Genomic DNA, 19,240 nt, shown 5'->3' on the forward strand with positions numbered 1-19,240 from the left:
AGAGATGGCCACCTGCATAAGAGAGCCAGATTTGGAGAAGAGTGTATTCTACACAAATCGCAAGAGACCAGAGTGTACAGCGTCTGTCAGCATCGGAGTACCGAGCGCTAGCCACACCGAAGTGCGAGCTTGCGAGCACGTAGGCGTCAGCGAGGGAGTGGAGCTCTATCACCAGCCCTTGACTAGCCTTGGCGCTCTCTGTGATTAAGCGTAGCGACCGAGCGCTCGCCACACCGGAGTACGAGCTTGCGAGTACGTAGGTGAGGCGTCAGCGAGGGAGTGAAGCTCTATCACCAGCCCTCAACTAGCCTTGGCGCTCGCTCTGATTGGTCAACTTCCAAGTTTTAGAGTCACGTGACCTACCGCACTGTGCCTGTTGGCGAACTCGCAAACATATACTCGTCGCTAACGCCTATGTCGTCGTATAATAAGCACTGTACGTCGGGTAGCGGTAGCGTGGATCGCACGCTACTTTGCAGTCTAGAAGGGTTGGTAGAGAGCTCCACTCCGCTACGCTTACCTTTGGAGGTTCACAACCGCCAACAGCACATTTTACTACTATGTATTAATATTGATCGTAGCTAGAGCAGCCTACGGGTGTTCGAACGTGTGGCGTGCATCGCACGCCGTCGCGACAGGCTGGCAGATAGAGCTCCACACCGCTGCGCTTACTCTTGGAGGTTCACAACCGCCAACAGCACATTTTTGCGCCGGCCGATTCGCTACTGTATGATCCTGGTTTTCGCTGGGATAAGACGATCTGCACGAACAAAAAATGTAAGTCCGCTGCTGACAGACGCTGTAGTGGGTCATCAGCACTGAAAGTTGTAATGGGGATAATCTCGCGACGGCTGCTACTACAACTTATGGCGACAAGTCCGAGCTTCCAAGCGAATTTTCGGGCTTTCAGCCGCACACTTTGTCACCAGTTCTCATCTTTCTACGCAGAGAATGCTTGCTCACGGCAGCGGATCCGTCCGCGTTTAGCGTGGTTCACGAGGTATATCAATTTTCTCTTCTCGCTGAAGAACGCTCGTTAGCGATGTGAGAGATTCCCAACCCCCTCATACATTTGCAACATACTGACAGCTCGCAGTTTACTTCATAGAATCATTTCTATAGTAAACGTCCACAATCGTGTTCTTTACCAAAGCCACGACTCCAAAGTGGCTGATGAGATGAACCGCGACGCTCAAGAGTGATGCCGCTATAGCGGTCTCCGGACTGCTGGTGATGATCTCGCCCTGCTTGGACTTGACTTCGGTCGGTCCTCTCAGGTGGGTGTTGTCGGTCGTCTGACACTTTTTTCTTTTCATCAAGAGCTTGGTTGCACACCGGGTATTGGAGAAGAGATTGCACTCAAGGCAACGCATCCCAGGACACGGTCGCGCAGAATCGCATACTTGGCAACAGCACGATCCGACACGAGCATCTGCACTCGCGGGACCTCATCGCCACCGTGAGACAGGCTGCACTCGAGATTTTTCGCACAGAATTTTCTGCATATGCACGGACGAGCGACGAGACCGATGTGCCCGCGGAGCACAGACAGTTAGAAAAGAGAAATGGCTCAAGCAACCACGGCGTTGGACTGGAATACCATGGTCGTCGACAAGAAGGTCTTGCGCAGCATGCACCATACGCTCAACACGCTCGATTCGCGTACGCGATGCATACTCTCCGACTCGGCTGACCGTCAAAGGTACATGTATGTTGCCATCATGAATGTCAGCTCGAGTACTCTTGCAATACCGCTGGCTGTTGGCCCTGCCATGCATTCTGTACATACCGATCTATCCTTACAACATACACCAGGCACTACAACATACTTTCTTCATCTGTCGATATCGGATATCTCTCATAGCTCATCCTTCCTCTGCTTCTGCTTCACCCCAAAAGTCTCGCCAGTCTTCAACCACTCGCTCTCCTCCTCCGTACTCTCCCTTCCCAACGCCTCATTCCTATGCGGATATCTCCCAAACCTCTCGATAACCTCCCTATGATCCGCGGACGCCTTGAAACTCGCCTTCATGTCCCCAAGCAACGCAGGGTCTCCATCCTCTTCACACTCCTTCTGCAAGGTATCGAGTAACTCTGCTCCCATCTTATGCGACTCAAGATCTTCCGCATGCATCAACGGCAAGCCGAACCAGTATTTATACGCCGTCGCTGCGCGGAGAGAGGAGTGGTGCATGGGGTTCGGGGAGAGGGTGTAGAGCGAACGGAGCAAAGACCAAGAGATGCGGTCGTAGTGGTTGTAGACGAGGCGGAGACCTGCTGGGTCGCGGTAGATGTTGCGGGGCATCTGATCGAGCAGCAGGACAAGGGAGAGGGCGGTGTCTGCGCCTTTCTTTGCGTCTTGAGATTGTGCTGTCTTCACTTCGCTGATGAATGGCGCAGCGATTTCGTTCGCATGCGCTAAATCTTCAGCATAGCCTTTCCACGGCGGTAGAGTGATCCTGTCAGGTCCTATTGATTCCAACGCTGTGCTGTATGCTTCCCTACACTCCACATCAATCTGCTCTGCCTCCTCTTCTGATCGACCTGCGCCCCACCATCTCTTTACTGTGATCTCGTTGCCGTGTTGCTGGCCTGGCGGGAGGCCTGCGAACCAGAAGGAGCGGATGTGGGAGTAGAGGGTGTCGTTCCAGATGCTGCGATCGAGGTGGAAGGATTGTGGTGGGACTGCTGAAGCCATTGTGCTGTAGGATTTGAAGGAGGAGAGGTAGAGTGGGAGGGTGCGTGGGAGGAGTGATCTGAAGAGCATTTGGAGAGTCCCGACGATGGCTAGATGGTAGAGACGGGTTCAGTATACTTGCCTTTGTCCTAGTGCCCGTTCATGTTGGAGCGTGAGGCCGAGCCGCTGGTAGCTCTCTAGCCACAATTCCAGTGTGAAGACATCGAGAGATTTGCTGCGACGGCTCTTCACCTCTGGAGGTGGACGTCATCCACCAACAAAAGTCTGATGTCTCCAACAACCCTATCAAGGGTGTGAGTACCTCGAAGTCTCGACGGCGAGCTCGCGACATGCTGACAGTCAATGTTGAAGGAGGAATGGCGCCGAGCACGACATCTCGCTCTTTCGGAGTGCAGCATGAATAATCACTGCCAAATGCATGCACCACTGCACAGTCAGCCCTACTTCCAATCGACGCCGTCGGGGCTGCAGATGTTCCAGCAGGAGGCAAGTCCCTCACTTCACTCCAATGTAATAGAAAGATCTCCTTCCAGCTTCATAGACATAGAACCACTTCTTTCCTAACCTCACCCACCCCACTATCAACACTGTACCACACCCATCATGTCCACCCGCAAACCCATCCTCATCTCCGGCGCAGGCCTCGCCTCCCTCCTCTTCGCCCGCTCTCTCCTCCGCTCCCGCATCCCCTTTCTGATCTTCGAGCGAGACCAGTCCATCTCCTTCCGCGCCCAAGGTTACCGCCTCCGCCTCTCCAAGGAAGGCCTCGACGCCATCGAAGACATCCTCGGCCCTGAACCCAACGGCTTCCCCAGATTCTGGGATCGCTGCGGCAAGACTGGAGGATCCAAAGGTTTCGCTGGAATCGACGCACGTACTGGTGAAGACATCGCCGAAAGTGGCAGGCCGGACCCTAGTGCGGCGAAACCTTCTGGGAAGGAAGTGCTGCAGAGTCGGGATGGGAAGACGATTGGGATTTCGAGGGGAGAGATGAGGGCGTTGTTCTTGGAGGGGTGTGAGGAGTTTGTTAAGTGGGGGCATCAAGTTACTGGTTATGAACTCACTGGGAACGGCGTCAAGGCGATCTTCAAGGACGGGACGAAATCAGTCGAAGGAGAGATGTTGGTCGGTGGCGAAGGCATCTACTCCCAAGTCGCCAAGCAGGTCTCCAACGGCAAGATCAAAACCTACGACACGGGAGCCCGCGGTATCCACGGCCAGGCTCCCACCACAGCCTTTGAAGATCTCGGCGAGGGAGTCTGGCGTGTTGTTGACGACTCCAGACCTGACGGTCGTGTCTTCATGATAACAAACGTCCGACCCGGCGGTATGGACGATCCGAACAACCAATTCGGCTGGACGCTAGGTGGACAGCCTGGTGTGATCAAACCTCCCAACAACGATTTCGCCATCGTCGGCAAGCCCGCTGCAGATATAGCGAAAGATTTGACGAAGGACTGGCATCCGCGACTCAAGCCGTTGTTTGACCACATGGACGAGCAGAATGCCGCTTTTTGGAAGATTACTTGCTCGACGCCGTCTGGAGTACCGGAGTGGCAGAATGAGCCGCGAGTGACGGTGATTGGTGATGCTGTGCATAGCATGACACCCGCAGGTCAGTACTCTGACCTATCCTTCCGTGTTGATTGAGTTCAGCTGACGAATTTCATTTCGATAGGCGGGATTGGTGCTAACACAGCCGTGCGAGATTCTGCACTGCTTGGTAGGTTGCTGGCAGAAGCAGGCGGGTGGAAGGAAGGTATCATAGCAGCCTATGAGAAGGAGATGAGGGTTTATGGAAGTGAGGCTGTGGCGACAAGCTATGGTATGGCGACGTCACAGTTTGGCGTGAATATTGAGGAAGGAGTGTCGCCTACAGTCGGGTGATCACATGGCAGATATTAGAGTTGACAGAGATACAGGTACAGCCATATAGCGTCAAAGCGTTGCCCAGCACATTGAAACAAACACCCACTCAGGAACGATACGTGAAGCTGGTCAGCAAAGCACAGCCAGCCTCGTGATCGTCGAATGAGGATTTCCCCCAAAGTATGTAAGACACAGCCTCCTTGCACAGCACCATAAAACACCCACACCTTGCACAACACCAGACATAGAACCTGTACGACACTAGACTTCCAAAGATCACAACGTCCACCTTAGCAAGATCTCCAAATCCCACAACATCACTCCAGCAACCCTCCACCACCAAGATGTACCACCACCCCCATCACTGCAAGACCATGCACCACCACACCACCAACAACACCACCTCCACTCCCTCCCATCTCTCCCCAAGACTAGCACCATCAACCCTGTTTCCCCAATGCCACCCCTACACCGGCCCAACCCTCTTCCTCCTAACCGCCATCATGATCCTCCTCCTCCTCTTCGCCCTCGCCATGGCAACACCAAAAAATCCCACCAAAAACAGCAAGCGGCTCCAAAGTAATCCTCACCGCCCTGAACGCCATCATGTCTCTAGTAGCACTCCTCGCCCTCGTCAACCTCGAAATTATCGGCTGGATGTGCTTCGTCAGCGGGGCCACGGCATGGTATGAGCAATTCTGGGGGAGGGTGATGATGGTTTCGACGGGGCTTGTGGTGCTGGGGATGATGATCGCTTTGGCGGAGTGGACTAGTGGGGTTGAGGAGGGGGTGAGGAAGGTTGATGAGGAGATGGGGATGGAGGAGGGTGGGGGGATGGGAGCGGGTTTGGAGAGTAGGAGGAAGGGAACGAATGTGGACAGTGGGAGGAAGGAGGGATGTTGTAGGGTTTGTGAGGAGTTGGAGAAGGCGGATGGCCAGGCTAGGGATGGGGGAGGGTGGTGGGAGGAAGGGGAGATGGATCAGGGTTTGTGGGGAGATGGAGAGGGCGGATGGCGAGGCTGAGGATGGGAGAGGAGAGGAGCGAGATTGGCTCCTAGTGCAATCGACGTAATGGGTTAGTCGCGGATGCTGGAGCAGCAGTCCACGCGTGGGCCTTTATCGGGTGCTACGGTTGGAGACGTCGAAGTCGATGAAACATTGCCTGAATTTGGCAGAAAGCTGGCAACGACATGTGGGATCGCAAGATGAGGACCATTATCATGTCCACGTCGAGCTATAGTGCAGGTCAGCATACTATTATCTTGGCACTGGCAAGTCGTAGAACTCTTCTCGATGATCACGTGAAGCGTATCACCCTGGACTCATAGAGATGGAGGCGGATTCGATTCAGGTCGTGCATGTACAGATGTCGTCGAGCTCGTGTTAGTCCACTGAGCCGCCACAATCTAGTTCTGCGTTCATTCGTACTACTCCCTAGTCGTGTGCGCCTTCTCTGAATCCGTCTTGCCACTCTCGAGCATCTCATCCTTCCTCAGCCCTCTCTCCATCTCGCTCCAGACCGTCCGAAGCCGCGAGCTCACGCTGAGAGCTCCTGGCCTTGCTTCGGGTCTTCATTTTGGTTCCAGGCTTGCTTGCTCCCTTCGGAGGAGCGATAGACGGAGCAGATTGCGCGTTCAGTACCTCCTGGGCCTTCTTCTCCGCGATCTCGAGAGCAGTCGGAGCTGGTGCGGCGGTCGTTTTGCCATCATCAGCGTCTCGAAACTCGACTGGAATGGTAGCGTTCAGCTCGCGAAGGAGCTGCTCATCGACTGCCTTCTGGATGGCATCTTCGTGGTCCATGGTGTTGTGGCCTGGCAGCTCGCCGTCTACATCCTGGCGACTGGTAGAGGAAGTTGGAGTCGATGAAGTGGCATTCTCCTTGACTTGTTGCGTCTTGCCTGGTTTCTGCTTCTGCGAGGTGGCCTCGTTTGCTGAAGTTTTGCCCATCTTGTGGTTGGTCTACCAACAGTCTGATGGTGTCCGTCCGAGAGACCGATGATCTGTAGTTGGTACTTTGCCGCTGGGTTGAGTCCTTGTATACTCTCCTAAAGGTTTGCTGCAGGTGAAGCTCCATTAATAGAGAACGCTCCATCCGCGTGAGCTTTGTCACGCTCGGTGACTGTCTCACTTAGCAAGCGCTTCGACTGCGGAGTGAGTGAATGCAGACGTCTCGAGTCAGCCGATCACATAGAGCGAACACTTATCTTTCATAGTTGCCGACCCAGCATGTCGCCCAATCCAAACCTGAGGGCCGAATGGAACGGCATAATCCCCTATCAGACGCGACTTCTGTGCTTCAGCCGCCAAAGCTCTCTATCCTTCTATCCACCCCAAACGCCTTCGCTGAATCGCGCCGAACACAATGAATCCTATCGTTACGTATCTCCTCCTAGGGCAGACCTTCCATATGCTTCAAAAAGATCTGATCCTCAAACTGTGTACACATATCCCTCCAGGGCACATACTCCCCATCAGCTATCCACGCGCCACCTTTCTCATCAGCCCCAGGACCCCCGTACGACTCTTTCCCATCCGGTCTCGCTTGCTTGTACCGCACGCCATTCTGGACCAAGAAAGTGCTAGGATCTTCACTATTTGCCTGCTTCCGCTTTGCGGCTTTGAGAAGCTGCTCACTCCAGGGATGAAACCACATCCGCGGCCACCAGCGGTCGCGTAGGGATTTGTCGCCTGTTATGTGGAAGAGTGGGAAGGCTATCTGGGTGACGACGTTGACCCCGAGCATAACATCTTCCCATGAGCTGCCTTCATCGATGCCGGGAAGATCTTTGGGGTCTGCTGCTGACCAGGGGCCGTCGCTTCTCAGCGTGTCGTTCTGTAGGACCCACTGGTCGATGCGCTTGGTCGATGTCGATTGTTGTAGGGTGAGACCTATCTCTTCTGCATCGCCAGGATAGCCGGACACTGATTGTGTTGAGCCGTTGAACCTCATCCATGTGACGTGTCGATCGAAAGCTGCAGCTGTTTGGAACATTTCGGTTTCGTAGTCTAAGCAGACCCCGAACTCTGTCCTTCTGCCTTCAGGGATGAACGGGACGATGCCACTTCCTCCACCACTGACGATCGGAGCTGTGAAGTTTTCGCCGTCGCGTAACTGTAGCCTTATTACCTCCTGTTCGGCCCATACCTCTGCGAAGTAGTACTGGTCACTGTTACGAAACTGCCAGGTCGAATCGTATTTCCTACTCAGCATATCCACAGTCGCTGAGAAGTAGTCTCTCATGTCCTTGACAGGTCCCATGATGGTACCGCTGTTGAGCCATCTCGGCCGCGCCGTGAACATATCTGTATCGGTGAGAGGTCCAAAGGCATTCCGTGGCAGAGGTGATTCAGGCACAGCCCAGGTAGCGGCGTCTTGGTCCCCTTGAGGCCAGTGGATCTTATCAGGACCTTGTACTATGCTGTGTTTGATGACAGCACCACCATGTTGCTTGCCATAGATGCCCTCTGCCTTGACGCGCTTATCGTTCTTGCGGAGGACCTCGAAGTAGCGGCCGATCAACACATCAGGCCTGAGTTGCAACCAGATGTCATATGCATCCAGGATGAGCACAAGGTCATCATCTGCTGACGGAGGCAGCGACCTCAGGTAGGCCAACGTCTCGGTGATCTTGAACAGATGGCTCTCGGTACCATTGTATACGCCATGGCCAGCCCAGCCGACGAAGATAGGTTCGGGGTACCCAGTGATGCCGGCACTGAGCAGGAGCTTGCAGAACTGATCGTTCGGGCCGGTAGCGGGTAGGACTAGATGGAAATGCTTAGTCTGCTCACCACTCTTGGTGAGGTGACCACTCGAGACAGCATCGAGATACTCCCAAGAGCTGTCACGAATCGTCGAAAAGTGGTATCCAAAAAACAAGGGACCGAGTAAAGTACAGCAGGCCACTACCGCCAGGAAGCCGAGCCGTTTGACGGAGTGCATACTGTCCCGTGGAGAAGGGCGACCATGCGCCGGTGTGATGAAGTAAGGCACGATGTTTCGCGCAGAGAGTGCTGATTATGCTATGCGATCGACGTTTGAAGCAGGTACCGGGTAGAGCCACACGAGCACACAGGCAGAATCACGGCAGGTGAAGTCCGTCCCGAGATCTTGGAGTCCATGTGGAAGAACAAAGAGCTGCTCAACAAGATGTCAAGCACCGCTCGAAGGGCAACAAATCGACACACTGCGCACGGTTGTAAAGCAGGGGCATCACAAGCAGAGGCGGCTGACGACGAGCTCTGGGCTGAGACTCTTGGGAGTGGTCTGCAACAGGATGGCCACCAGGGAGCACCCTCCTCACCTACAGCTTACCCATGCACTCCTTTACGATTCTCTTTCCGACGCACGCAGATTAAGCACCGATTTGTGGAAATGTGTCCAACAAGCGGAGGACTGAGATTCGGCGCCGTGACCTGCTGTTGATAAAGCGCCGATTTGCTGGCGGCGTGTCCCACAAGGGAGAGTGTGTGTGCCCACGCAAGTGCACGTTTTGCTTACTTTAGCACTCTCTTTGCACCGCGCAGTCATTTCGGTGCTGGTCTTGGCCCGCGACGAATGCGAGCTGCGTTTAGGGTGGCCTGACAGCAAACCAGTCAGACGGGTCCAGCGGAGTGCATGCATCTGGACCGGAGCTGCCTCACGGACTCTGTCGCGCCAACATCGGATGAAGCAGATACCTCGAGTAGTGCCCATGCTCGCGTCGCTGTTTGTCCAGGCATGTCATTCCTTCGAGGACTGCATTATCGCCTCAACCAGCGGATCCTCAATCTCAAATTGCAGTAGCGGCGAGGGGGTCCAAGAATACGGCACGAAGCTTACGAAGCCCGATGAGATGATCCGCGGTGGACGGTGTGGTGGTATGCAGACACCAAGGTGAGATGACAAGGAAGGATGGTGTGCTAACGCCTCTTCCGAAGCTCGCCCTATAGTGATGGCAGCCACGTATCCACAATCCACAAAAAAGCATGGCCATCCTTACGGCCATGTTGGCTGAGAGCGCTTGCTATGTGGCCCCGGCGACGACGACGTAGGATATCTTGCGACGAATAGCGCGTCGCATCGCGTTCAATTCACGTCGTAGAATGCAGCCTGCAATTTTAAGCCAATTCGAAGACACCGAAACACGAGATAGTTGCAGCCTAAGGCAGCACTATTGAAGGACCCCCATCAACTGTCTAAGCGATTCGTAATATAGCCACTATGTAGTACCAGCCACTAGCTGTGGACGACACATATCGATGGCCATGCGGCCCTAAGCTAATCCACCTTGGCCTGGCAACGTTAGCCCTATAGGAAGCAGGGCTTGCCAAGCTTGCAGAAGCCAGCGCCACGACAGGCTGTAAGAAGTCGTTGTAGCTGGCGGGAAGCTCGTGTATCCCAATCCTTCCGCCATGCTTCGGCAGACAACAGGTTTGCACTTTCGATGAAGCGAGAGCACGCGAGTATCCCTTTGCATTTTCGTTGACAAACCTATTCACCCTGGTTACAGGGCTTCAAGCTGGATTACGTTCACAAGGTTGCCTGTGCAAGCCATGCAGCAACAGACCGGACCAGTCAGATTCTGTCGTTGTCAAGCAACGTTCAAAACTTAGACAGAGCCTCCGCACGAACTTGGTCAGACAAAAGTTGCAAAGGGATGCTTGCGTGGCAAGGTTCATGCTATAGATTGGCTTTGAAGCTGATGAGGAAGCACAGAATCGTCTTGAGGGTGTACGTGGCGCGGTTGACCAACGCTAAAGGTCATCCGCCATGACGTAGCTTATACGCCGGCGCTAAAGTAGATCCGCCGCCGCTATTAACTTGTATTAATTATTTGCTAGAAAAAGCCGTTAGGATTATTGCCGAGAGCCGTTAGCGCCGCGCTAGCGTACTAGCGCGCGACTTCTATATAAATTTTAAAATATTAAATTAATATCTAAAACCTAGACTAACCTTTATACGTATTATATACCCTATACTATATCCCTATCCCTATTTCTATTCTTATCTACCTACTAACCTAGGGGCTTAGTATTATTACTATAGCCCTACGTCTCCTAATAGCCTCCCTCTACGTATACGTCTATCCTTATACCAATACCTATACAAATCCTCCGACTACGCGAATACCTATACTAATACCTATACGACTATATCTAAGTAACTCGACTTTAGTAAGAATCTCGCGGTCGAGGTAAGTTCTAGCCCTAAGCTATATATATACGCCTACGTCGATACCTATACTTATACCTATATAGACTATCTATACTAATATATATAGGAGGAAGATTAAGAACGGCTAGCCGATTAAGTTACCGGTATACGAGATCCGCGATATTAGAGTATATCTCTAGATATATATAACGTACTTTACTACCGAGTAGGCTATACTACCGAGCGGGCTACTTTTGCTAAGAACTATACTACTTCTACTTTAATTACGACGGTATCTTAACACGACGACATCCTATAGAATTGTTACTAGGAGGACAATTCCTCTTTAGATTCTTTGCTATCTAGCGAGTCTACTTAATAGGTACGTACGTTATACCCCGACTCGCTATATCGCTTATAGCGTCGTAGCCTTAGTACTAGCCGAACACTATCTAGCGACTCTCTACTCACTTCCTACCTCCTAGTATCCTCTAGAGGTATTAATTACGACGCCTTATCGAAGGTTAGAGACCCTCTAGACTAAATATACTTACGCTTTCGTACTTTCCGCTATATAAGGGTCCCGTTAGACTTACGTAGCTTACTAATCTCGCTTTATATAAGAGCTATCTAATACGCTATCTCTCTACTCCCTCTCTATTACCCTATTAAACGACCTTCCTCTTTCTACTACGCCTTTCTAAACCCGTAACGACGCTCTAAGACGTAATAATACCTATTATAAACCCTATCTCGTCGAAGTTATAGGTGTCCTAGTTAAGGATACTATACTTCTCCTTATTACGGTTTACCTCGTAAGGCTACACTTAGTGTCACGTGACCTAGTGCGCTAGCGCGCCCGGACCCTAGACCCTAACCTTGACGTTTACTTTATCGCGGCTTCGCGACTTTATTATCTTCTCTTCTTCGTAGAACTTATTCGATTCTAAGGTATTAATACGTTTACGCCCTATCTTACGCCTTGTCCGTATTATTAAGTTCTACCGACCTTAGATCGCCGAGCCGTACAATTATAGACTACGTATTGCTACTACGACCGCGTACGACCGAGACTCGAATAGCCGTAGATACTAATACGACTATCGGACTAGACAAATTATCCTTTATCCTAGACTTAACCTAAACCCTCTTACGAAGGCGTTCCTCCGAGAAGCCTAATAAAAGGGGAACGGCGTACTTAGCGTAGCGTAGTAAGAGGTAGAAGACGAGTCGTAGTAGGATCCGGATTTCGACGATACTATAGGTATAGAACGACTACGTAATATAGCGTAAGAGATATAGAACGAGACTTAGGGTCGTAGAGACACTAAGTAGGCTCGTTAGTAAGAGGAAGAACGTCGGCGCTAGAAGTACTAAGAGCTACTACGTAATAAGTATAACCGACGTTAGTCTAAGAAGGAAACTCGACTCCGTATAGGTAGAGAGGATAAGACCTTATAATAGGGTATATATACGCGGAAGGAGGAACATCTTAGCTACCGCTATACGATACCGATTAACTTTACCTAGAAGGGCGAAGAGGTAGAATATAGGCTACGGTATAACCCTACCGAGTTCTAGATTACTATAAGCGACGAGCCCTTTCCTAACTACTTATAAGGATAGCTACTAATCGAGGCTACCGACGGAGATAAAGAGCCGGAATATATAGTCGAGGCGGTCGTAGATAGTAAGTAGACTAGAAAGACAAGAAAGTAGTATAGAGGAGGCGATAGCCGACTATTACTATAAGAACGTATTAGCGGCCGGTCTACTACCTAGCTAGCGGAAGCCGAAGGGTTAGATACTAGACGACCCGGATATTATAGATAGTAAGCCTATAACGCTAAAGAATCCGTTACCGATAGTCGATCCTACGACGCCCGCGTAATATAGATATAACTTGAGGCAAGCTAAGGCTTAATATATAGTTAGCTTATCTAAGGTATACTACGGTATAATATAGACTCTCGACTTAAGGCTTACTACGGTAAGATATATAGTCTCTCTACGGTTAACCCGACGTAAGCTAGCGCTTCCTAATAATTAGTATTATACGGATATACCCTAGAGCGATATGTTTCCGCGTACGAGGGCGTACGGCGGTTTAAGAGGGGGGGTAGTGTTACGGTTTACCTTGTAAGGCTATACTTAGTATTACGTGACCTAGTACGCTAGCGCGCCCGGACCCTAGACCCTAACCTCGACGTTTACTTTATCGCGGCTTCGCGACTTTATTATCTTCTCTTCTTTATAGAACTTATTCGATTCTAAGGTATTAATACGTTTACGCTCTATCTTACGCCTTGTCTGTATTACTCCTTTATATTACGTATAAGTAAGAACTACTTCTCGATAACGTCTAGATCTTCTATTAGGGCTCGCTAACAATCGTATCTACGTATTATACGAACCTTTAGCTCACGATGCCGCCTAATAAACCTGTCTGTCTAATTAAGACTAGCGGGCTTAAGACCCTTCTCTTATAGTAATAAATCGGCTATTACTCGTATACTAGCCTTTAATAGCGGGAAACCTCTAAGATCTAGCTCGAGTATATACTTAAGTATTACCCTCTCTTGGTCGACGACGAGAATCACCTGTACGTGGTGTCGGCTACGAACCTCTCGTCTAGCTACGAGAGAGCCAAGTATTCTCACGCTGGAGCGTCGTGGGCGCGACGGGCGCGTAGCGTAGGCGAAGCCGCGGCGAACAGAGGACTACCAGCAAAACGGGTATGAAAACCATCCGACGAGCGTGTACTCGTGTCGGGAGCGAGTCCCTCTTCTTTCTACGTGTAAGAAGGGCGCGGAACCGTGGCCTATACGCTCGACAGGACACCTCTGGTATGAGTGCAGAATTTTCACCTCCGGAGACCGCAAACCGAGCGGGCTAAGCGACGAACATTGGACGAGCGGACTACAGAACAACAACTGAGCGGACTATGTAACGGCGTCGAGCGGACTACGAAACAATCTGGTGTTTGCCAGCGGGCAATGCGGTGGGTAGGTGGACACGCGACGAAGCCTGTAAGGGCCTGTTGAACACCCGGTATGGGAACGAGGGTTTTGCCTGAGGCACTGCCTGTCCCGCTACACAACGCACCTAGTCTGACATGGTAGATTGCGACGAGGAAAAGACGATAGCCTAAGCAAGGAAAAGACGGCTGTTAGGACGGGGAAAAGACGTACAATGCAAGTGGATTAGTTCTGTGATCGGGGAGGATCGAGGGCAGGGTGATAAGGAACTTCATATTGGTTAGTAGGTGGAAACGCAAGGAGTACGCTGCCCGGCGTGGTGTGTGCCCCGAGCAAACCTGCGAGGCATGGACGGCCGCTTTCTAGAGATAGGCTGCGGTAACGCGAAGGGCGTCAAAACCTGGGGCGTGGTGTACACTGGCAGCGACGGCTGACACTGTCTGTACAGCCCGAGAGGACGGATGCGCATGTCGGTCAATAGAGAGCACTAAAGGGCTTAGGCCTATGGAGGTGGATATTGGCTTAAGGAGCAAACAGGGAGGGAGGGCGTAGAGGGAAGCTTTTGCTCCGGGCTAACCTCTCGAAACGAGGCTACACGGTGGTGCTAGATGAGTGGGAAAGCGCGGTTAAGACTTGTCACCTTATCTCGTAGCTAGCTTGCTAAATACGATTCCTTCCTTGCCCGAAGGACCTGGGCACCTGGAAGAGAGGGGGACTCCAAGGCACGATCGACCTCTCCTGGATCTCAGATAGCCACTACCACACGGTAACCTACTGTGGGATCGAACATGAACTCGAGGCGTCGTCAGACCACATGCCAGTCAGGACCTCTATTGCGACACAGATACAACGCACACCAGCGAGAACCCCTAAGCCAAACTGGGGAAAGGCCCACTGGGCCAACATCCAGGCGTACCTCGATGACTCCAAGAGGCTAGTCCAGATCGCGCAGCAGCAATACAACAGTAAAGACGAGATAGACGAAGCAGTCCAGGGGTTGACAGACGAAATAAGAAAAGCGACCTCACTTCACGTTCCGCTTGCCCAACCAACGACATGGTCCAAACCATACTGGACGCCGGAGTGCACTGCGGTAGTAAGAGAAGCAAGGAGAGCCCGCCGGGTGTGGACGAGCAGCCATAGCGAGGAGGCCTGGAACGTATACAGGGAGGCATGCCAACAGAAGAAAGCCATAATACGGAGGGAGAAAGCAGTCGGCTGGAGGGCCACAGTGGAAGAAATCGCCGGCAAGCCAGAGAGGATGTGGAAGCTAGCGAAATGGGCCCGACAGGACCCTACACAGGGCCCCTCCTTCTCTATCCCAGCGCTACAATCGCCTAGTGGCCCGGTTAGCGACCCCGAGGCCAAGGCGCGTCTACTGGCTAGCAAGTTCTTCCCACCCCCAGTCGAGGCTGATCTAAGCGACATAAACAGCTCTACTCCCCTAGCCCCTAGCATCGCGGTCCAACAGGAGGTGTCCGAGGGAGAAGTTACCGCTGTGCTGAGGAAGTTGCCGGCGAAGAAAGCCCCGGGGCCGGATGGGATCCCAAACGAGCTACTAAAGAAGTGTAGAGATCAACTAGCCCCAGCAGTTGCAGCGATCTTCAACGCCTGCCTACAGACCGGATACCACCCGATAGCTTTTAAACAATCGACGACAGTGGTCCTACGCAAGCCGCAGAAGGAAGACTATACGCAGGTGAAGTCGTACCGCCCAATTGCGCTCCTTAACACTCTTGGGAAGGCGCTTGAGAAGCTGGTTGCAACGAGACTCTCCGAGGCGGCAGAGGAACACTCCCTACTCCCGGACACCCAGATGGGTGCGCGCCCACAGCGATCGACGCTATCCGCGATGGAACTTATCACCTCTCAGGTAAAGGCCATCTGGTATAAGAATAGGGACAAGGTGGCTTCCTTACTTAGCCTAGACATATCGGGAGCCTTCGACTACGTGTCACACCCGCGGCTTCTCTACATCCTAAGGTCGAAAGGACTCCCTGAGTGGCTTGTCAACTTCGTACGGTCCTACCTCCAAAACCGCAGTACGTCGATCCTGGTCGGCCAGTACAGAAGCCCATTTCAAGCAGTCCACACTGGAATCCCGCAAGGCTCAACGCTAGCACCTATTCTGTTCCTCTTCTTTATGGCGACGCTGCTCCCAGCCCTAGAATCCCAGAACACCGCTGCGAGCGGCTTCGTAGACGACACAAACATCCTAGCGTGGTCTTCCTCGACTGAGGAGAACTGTAGGCTACTAGAAGAGAAGCACAAGATCTGCGAGGACTGGGCTAGGAGGCACGGGGCTCGGTTTGCCCCAGAAAAGTACAATCTGATACACTTTACGCGCCGGCCACGGTTCCACAATATGCAAGCTTCTATCCAGATACAGGGGCACACGACTAACCCGGCAAATCAGCTCAGGATCCTCGGACTATGGGTGGACCCGGCGCTACGGTGGAGGAAGCACGTACAGGCAATATTACGGAAAGCTGAACAGAATATGGCATCATGCCAGAGGCTCACTGCGTCCACATGGGGGGCGGACTTCCGGCAGTCACGACTTCTATATACGGCTATTGTACGGCCAGTCCTTACCTATGGCAGCCAAGTGTGGTCCTTAGGCGAGAGGGCCTGCCCATCGAAGGGACTCGTCGCGCCGCTAGCGAAGATCCAAAACCAATGCCTAAGGAAGGTCACCGGGGCATATAAGTCGACACCAACGAGGATGCTTGAGCACGAGACCGCTATACCGCCGATCGACCTATACATCCAGGGACTACGGACCTCCTACTTAGGCAAGTCGGCACAGTACCCAGTACAGAAGGTCATCGCCAGTGCAGTCGCAAGGGCCCGCGAATCAGTACCAGCGCACAAGGGCATTCGACCCGGAAACGAGCCGAACTACCGGGCAAGGGACGAACAGCTAGCAACACAATGGGAAGGTGAGAAATCGTTTGTAGAGCAACTATGGAAAGAGAGGTGGAACAACCAGGTTGTAGGGCATAGTGGACGCCCTCAGCCAGCGGGACAACCTAAGGAATGGTCAGCTACAAAATCCGCGGTCAAGCACCCCCCGAAGCTCATCCACTACCGCCTTACGAGGGCACAGAGTAGCATAGCAACCCAACTGCGAAGCGAACACATCGGCCTCCAGGGGTACCTATCATGGAGGAAGGTTCCAGGATACACGAATACTAGCTGCCCCTGCGGCTATCGCTCCCAGAACGTACGGCACGCACTCCTCGTCTGTCCGAGGTGGTCGCTAGGAAGGGGGGAGTGGATGGCAAAGGCGAGGAACCGGACGATTGGGGCACTTCTTAACAACGCTGAAGACCTACGGCGCATTACGAACTGGATACTAGAGAAGGGCTGGCTAGAACAGTACCGCCTAGTAGGAGCAGTGCAGGAAGAGAGGACACGACGTAGCGCGACGAGACCGGCTAGGAGCGGGGGCTAACGGGGTAGTGACATGGACTACGTACGTTCAGAGGGAAAGCTAATCTAGACAAGGAGTAGTCGGGGGCGGGAAGGGTTTTCACCTATTCGGGTTTCCCTTTGTACATAACAATAGATATATACCTGCATAGGCCGGATAGGGTCCTAGAACAGGGGAATGACAAATCTATCTATCTATTACCCTCTCTTCTAGCTCTATAAGCTTCTTCGAATTAGGCTCGTAGTCACCCCGAGGAGGTCGTCTATTTAATCGATACCCTAGTATAGTTCGAGACGCGTCGTATACCTTTATAGCAAGTCGATTCGTAATTATCGTATCGCGTTTCGTAGCCTAGATAGCTAAGGTCAGTTTAGCCTCGTTTAAAGACAATATACGCTATAATAGTAGTTAGATAGCTATATCTATAGAAGTAGTATAGTTCTTAGTAAAAGTAGCCCGCTCGGTAGTAAAGTACGTTATAGGTATAGGCTAATAGTATATAGAATAGGATTAAGATCGAGTACGGAGAAGTTAAGTATAGAATACCGGTATACTATATTACGAGGCTATAGTAGGCGAGTATAGTAATAGTATATTAACCAAGTCGATAGCTAAAGAGAGAAGGTAGTTCTAAGAGAGAGAGGGCTTCTTAAGGGAAGCCGAGGTCGCGCTCGGGCCGAGCTTAGTCACCGACGTCACGTGACCTGATCCGAATTCTCTACTTACGGAGCTACCGTAACACTACCCCCCCTTAAGACATGTTCGTCTCGAAGCGTATATCCTTAAACCTTTCTTAATACGTACGCGAAGGCTTTATTATCCTCTATATCTATCGTATCCTCTAGTAGCTTAACTATATAAGCTTACGTCGTTAAATCTAGTCCTTCGCGGTTAGCGCCGTTAGCCTATCCCTTACTATAGCTAATATAGCCGGTACGAGCGTATATATTACGGCTACGTAAGCGGCCCGCTTAGACCTACGCTACCGGCTTACCTAAATAGGTAAAAGATAAGGTCGTAAAGCTCGTAAGCTTTATACTAGCGGAGCCTTATCTAGACTTACTTCGAATAATAGACTACCCTAAGTACCGCTATAATACTAGCCCCCTCGCTAAGGGTACCGTCTCGATACCTAAGATAACGCGCCCCTAGGCGTAACCTATTTTTTACTCGCTTTACCTTTAGACCCTACGTACTAGTTATAACTAGCCCCTATTACGTACTAAGGTAAATACGCCCGGAGGCGGCTTTAAGATATACGCTTCGACGATAGTAACGTAGATACGCCCGTACGTAGTAAGTAGAAAGTAGACCCTACGTACTAGTTATAACTAGCCCCTATTACGTACTAAGGTAAACACGCCCGGAGGCGGCTTTAAGATATACGCTTCGACGATAGTAACGTAGATACGCCTGTACGTAGTAAGTAGAAAGTAGACCCTACGTACTAGTTATAACTAGCCCCTATTACGTACTAAGGTAAACACGCTCGGAAGCGGCTTCAAGATATACGCTTCGACGATAGTGACGTAGATACGCCCGTACGTAGTGAGTAGAAAGTGAGTAATAGCTACGCCCGTAAGCCTAATAGCCGAAAATCCTAGCGAGGTGTTTTAGTACTTAGTATTCGAACCCTAGACCCTAGGGGAGCTTTACAAAATGTTATAGCTACGTAAGCGGCCCGCTTAGACCCGCGCCACCGGCTTACCTAAATAGGCAAAAGACGAGGTCGTGAAGCTCGTAAGCTTTATACTAGCGGAGCCTTATCTAGGCTTACTTCGGATAATAGACTACCCTAAGTACCGCCGTAATAGTATAAAGGTATAGCCGAGCTAGTATTCTCGCTTAGATAATTACTAGAAGTAGGTACTAGTATAACCCCCCTATTATAGCCTATAGTAACATTATAAGGCGTATAGTTAGTCGGAGGTAGAACTATATCGCCGGTACTATAAAGTAGTCGTATAAATAAAGTTACCTAAGACGCTAGATCTATAGCGTATATATCTACTTTAGCTAAGTGTCTATTAAGGTCGCGTAGCGTCTCGTTTAGTATCTAGTCCTATAGCGGATAGAAGTTGACTAGTATAGACTTATCTTAGTTATTATACTTAAAATCTATA

The 19,240-nt window shown here is 51.5% G+C and overlaps 6 protein-coding genes across 6 annotated transcripts; 3 read left to right on the forward strand and 3 right to left on the reverse strand.

The window, feature by feature from the left end:
• Positions 1 to 1,858: 1,858 nt before the first annotated feature.
• CLAFUR5_11425 (uncharacterized protein) lies at positions 1,859 to 2,767 on the reverse strand (the record flags this gene model as incomplete). Its single annotated transcript, XM_047910573.1, has 1 exon — positions 1,859 to 2,767. One exon carries the CDS (start codon positions 2,765 to 2,767, stop codon positions 1,859 to 1,861), a length of 909 nt encoding a protein of 302 aa, XP_047765523.1.
• A 534-nt stretch (positions 2,768 to 3,301) lies between these two features.
• Positions 3,302 to 4,585, forward strand: CLAFUR5_11426 (Dual O-methyltransferase/FAD-dependent monooxygenase CTB3; the record flags this gene model as incomplete). Its single annotated transcript, XM_047910574.1, has 2 exons — positions 3,302 to 4,313; positions 4,377 to 4,585. The coding sequence occupies 2 exons, from the start codon at positions 3,302 to 3,304 to the stop codon at positions 4,583 to 4,585; spliced, it is 1,221 nt and encodes a 406-aa protein (XP_047765520.1).
• A 588-nt stretch (positions 4,586 to 5,173) lies between these two features.
• CLAFUR5_20333 (uncharacterized protein) lies at positions 5,174 to 5,590 on the forward strand (the record flags this gene model as incomplete). The annotated part of the gene is made up of 1 exon (XM_059463169.1): positions 5,174 to 5,590. The coding sequence occupies one exon, from the start codon at positions 5,174 to 5,176 to the stop codon at positions 5,588 to 5,590; it is 417 nt and encodes a 138-aa protein (XP_059319088.1).
• Positions 5,591 to 6,049: 459 nt separating this feature from the next.
• On the reverse strand, positions 6,050 to 6,514 carry CLAFUR5_11427 (uncharacterized protein; the record flags this gene model as incomplete). The annotated part of the gene is made up of 1 exon (XM_047910575.1): positions 6,050 to 6,514. One exon carries the CDS (start codon positions 6,512 to 6,514, stop codon positions 6,050 to 6,052), a length of 465 nt encoding a protein of 154 aa, XP_047765521.1.
• Positions 6,515 to 6,956: 442 nt separating this feature from the next.
• CLAFUR5_11428 (uncharacterized protein) lies at positions 6,957 to 8,510 on the reverse strand (the record flags this gene model as incomplete). The annotated part of the gene is made up of 1 exon (XM_047910576.1): positions 6,957 to 8,510. One exon carries the CDS (start codon positions 8,508 to 8,510, stop codon positions 6,957 to 6,959), a length of 1,554 nt encoding a protein of 517 aa, XP_047765524.1.
• Positions 8,511 to 9,234: 724 nt separating this feature from the next.
• CLAFUR5_20072 (uncharacterized protein) lies at positions 9,235 to 9,564 on the forward strand (the record flags this gene model as incomplete). The annotated part of the gene is made up of 2 exons (XM_059462916.1): positions 9,235 to 9,427; positions 9,488 to 9,564. The coding sequence occupies 2 exons, from the start codon at positions 9,235 to 9,237 to the stop codon at positions 9,562 to 9,564; spliced, it is 270 nt and encodes an 89-aa protein (XP_059319089.1).
• Between the last annotated feature and the right edge of the window lie 9,676 nt (positions 9,565 to 19,240).

Source organism: Fulvia fulva, chromosome 8 (assembly GCF_020509005.1).
Source record: "Fulvia fulva chromosome 8, complete sequence".
In the NCBI taxonomy this organism is placed as follows: domain Eukaryota; kingdom Fungi; phylum Ascomycota; class Dothideomycetes; order Mycosphaerellales; family Mycosphaerellaceae; genus Fulvia; species Fulvia fulva.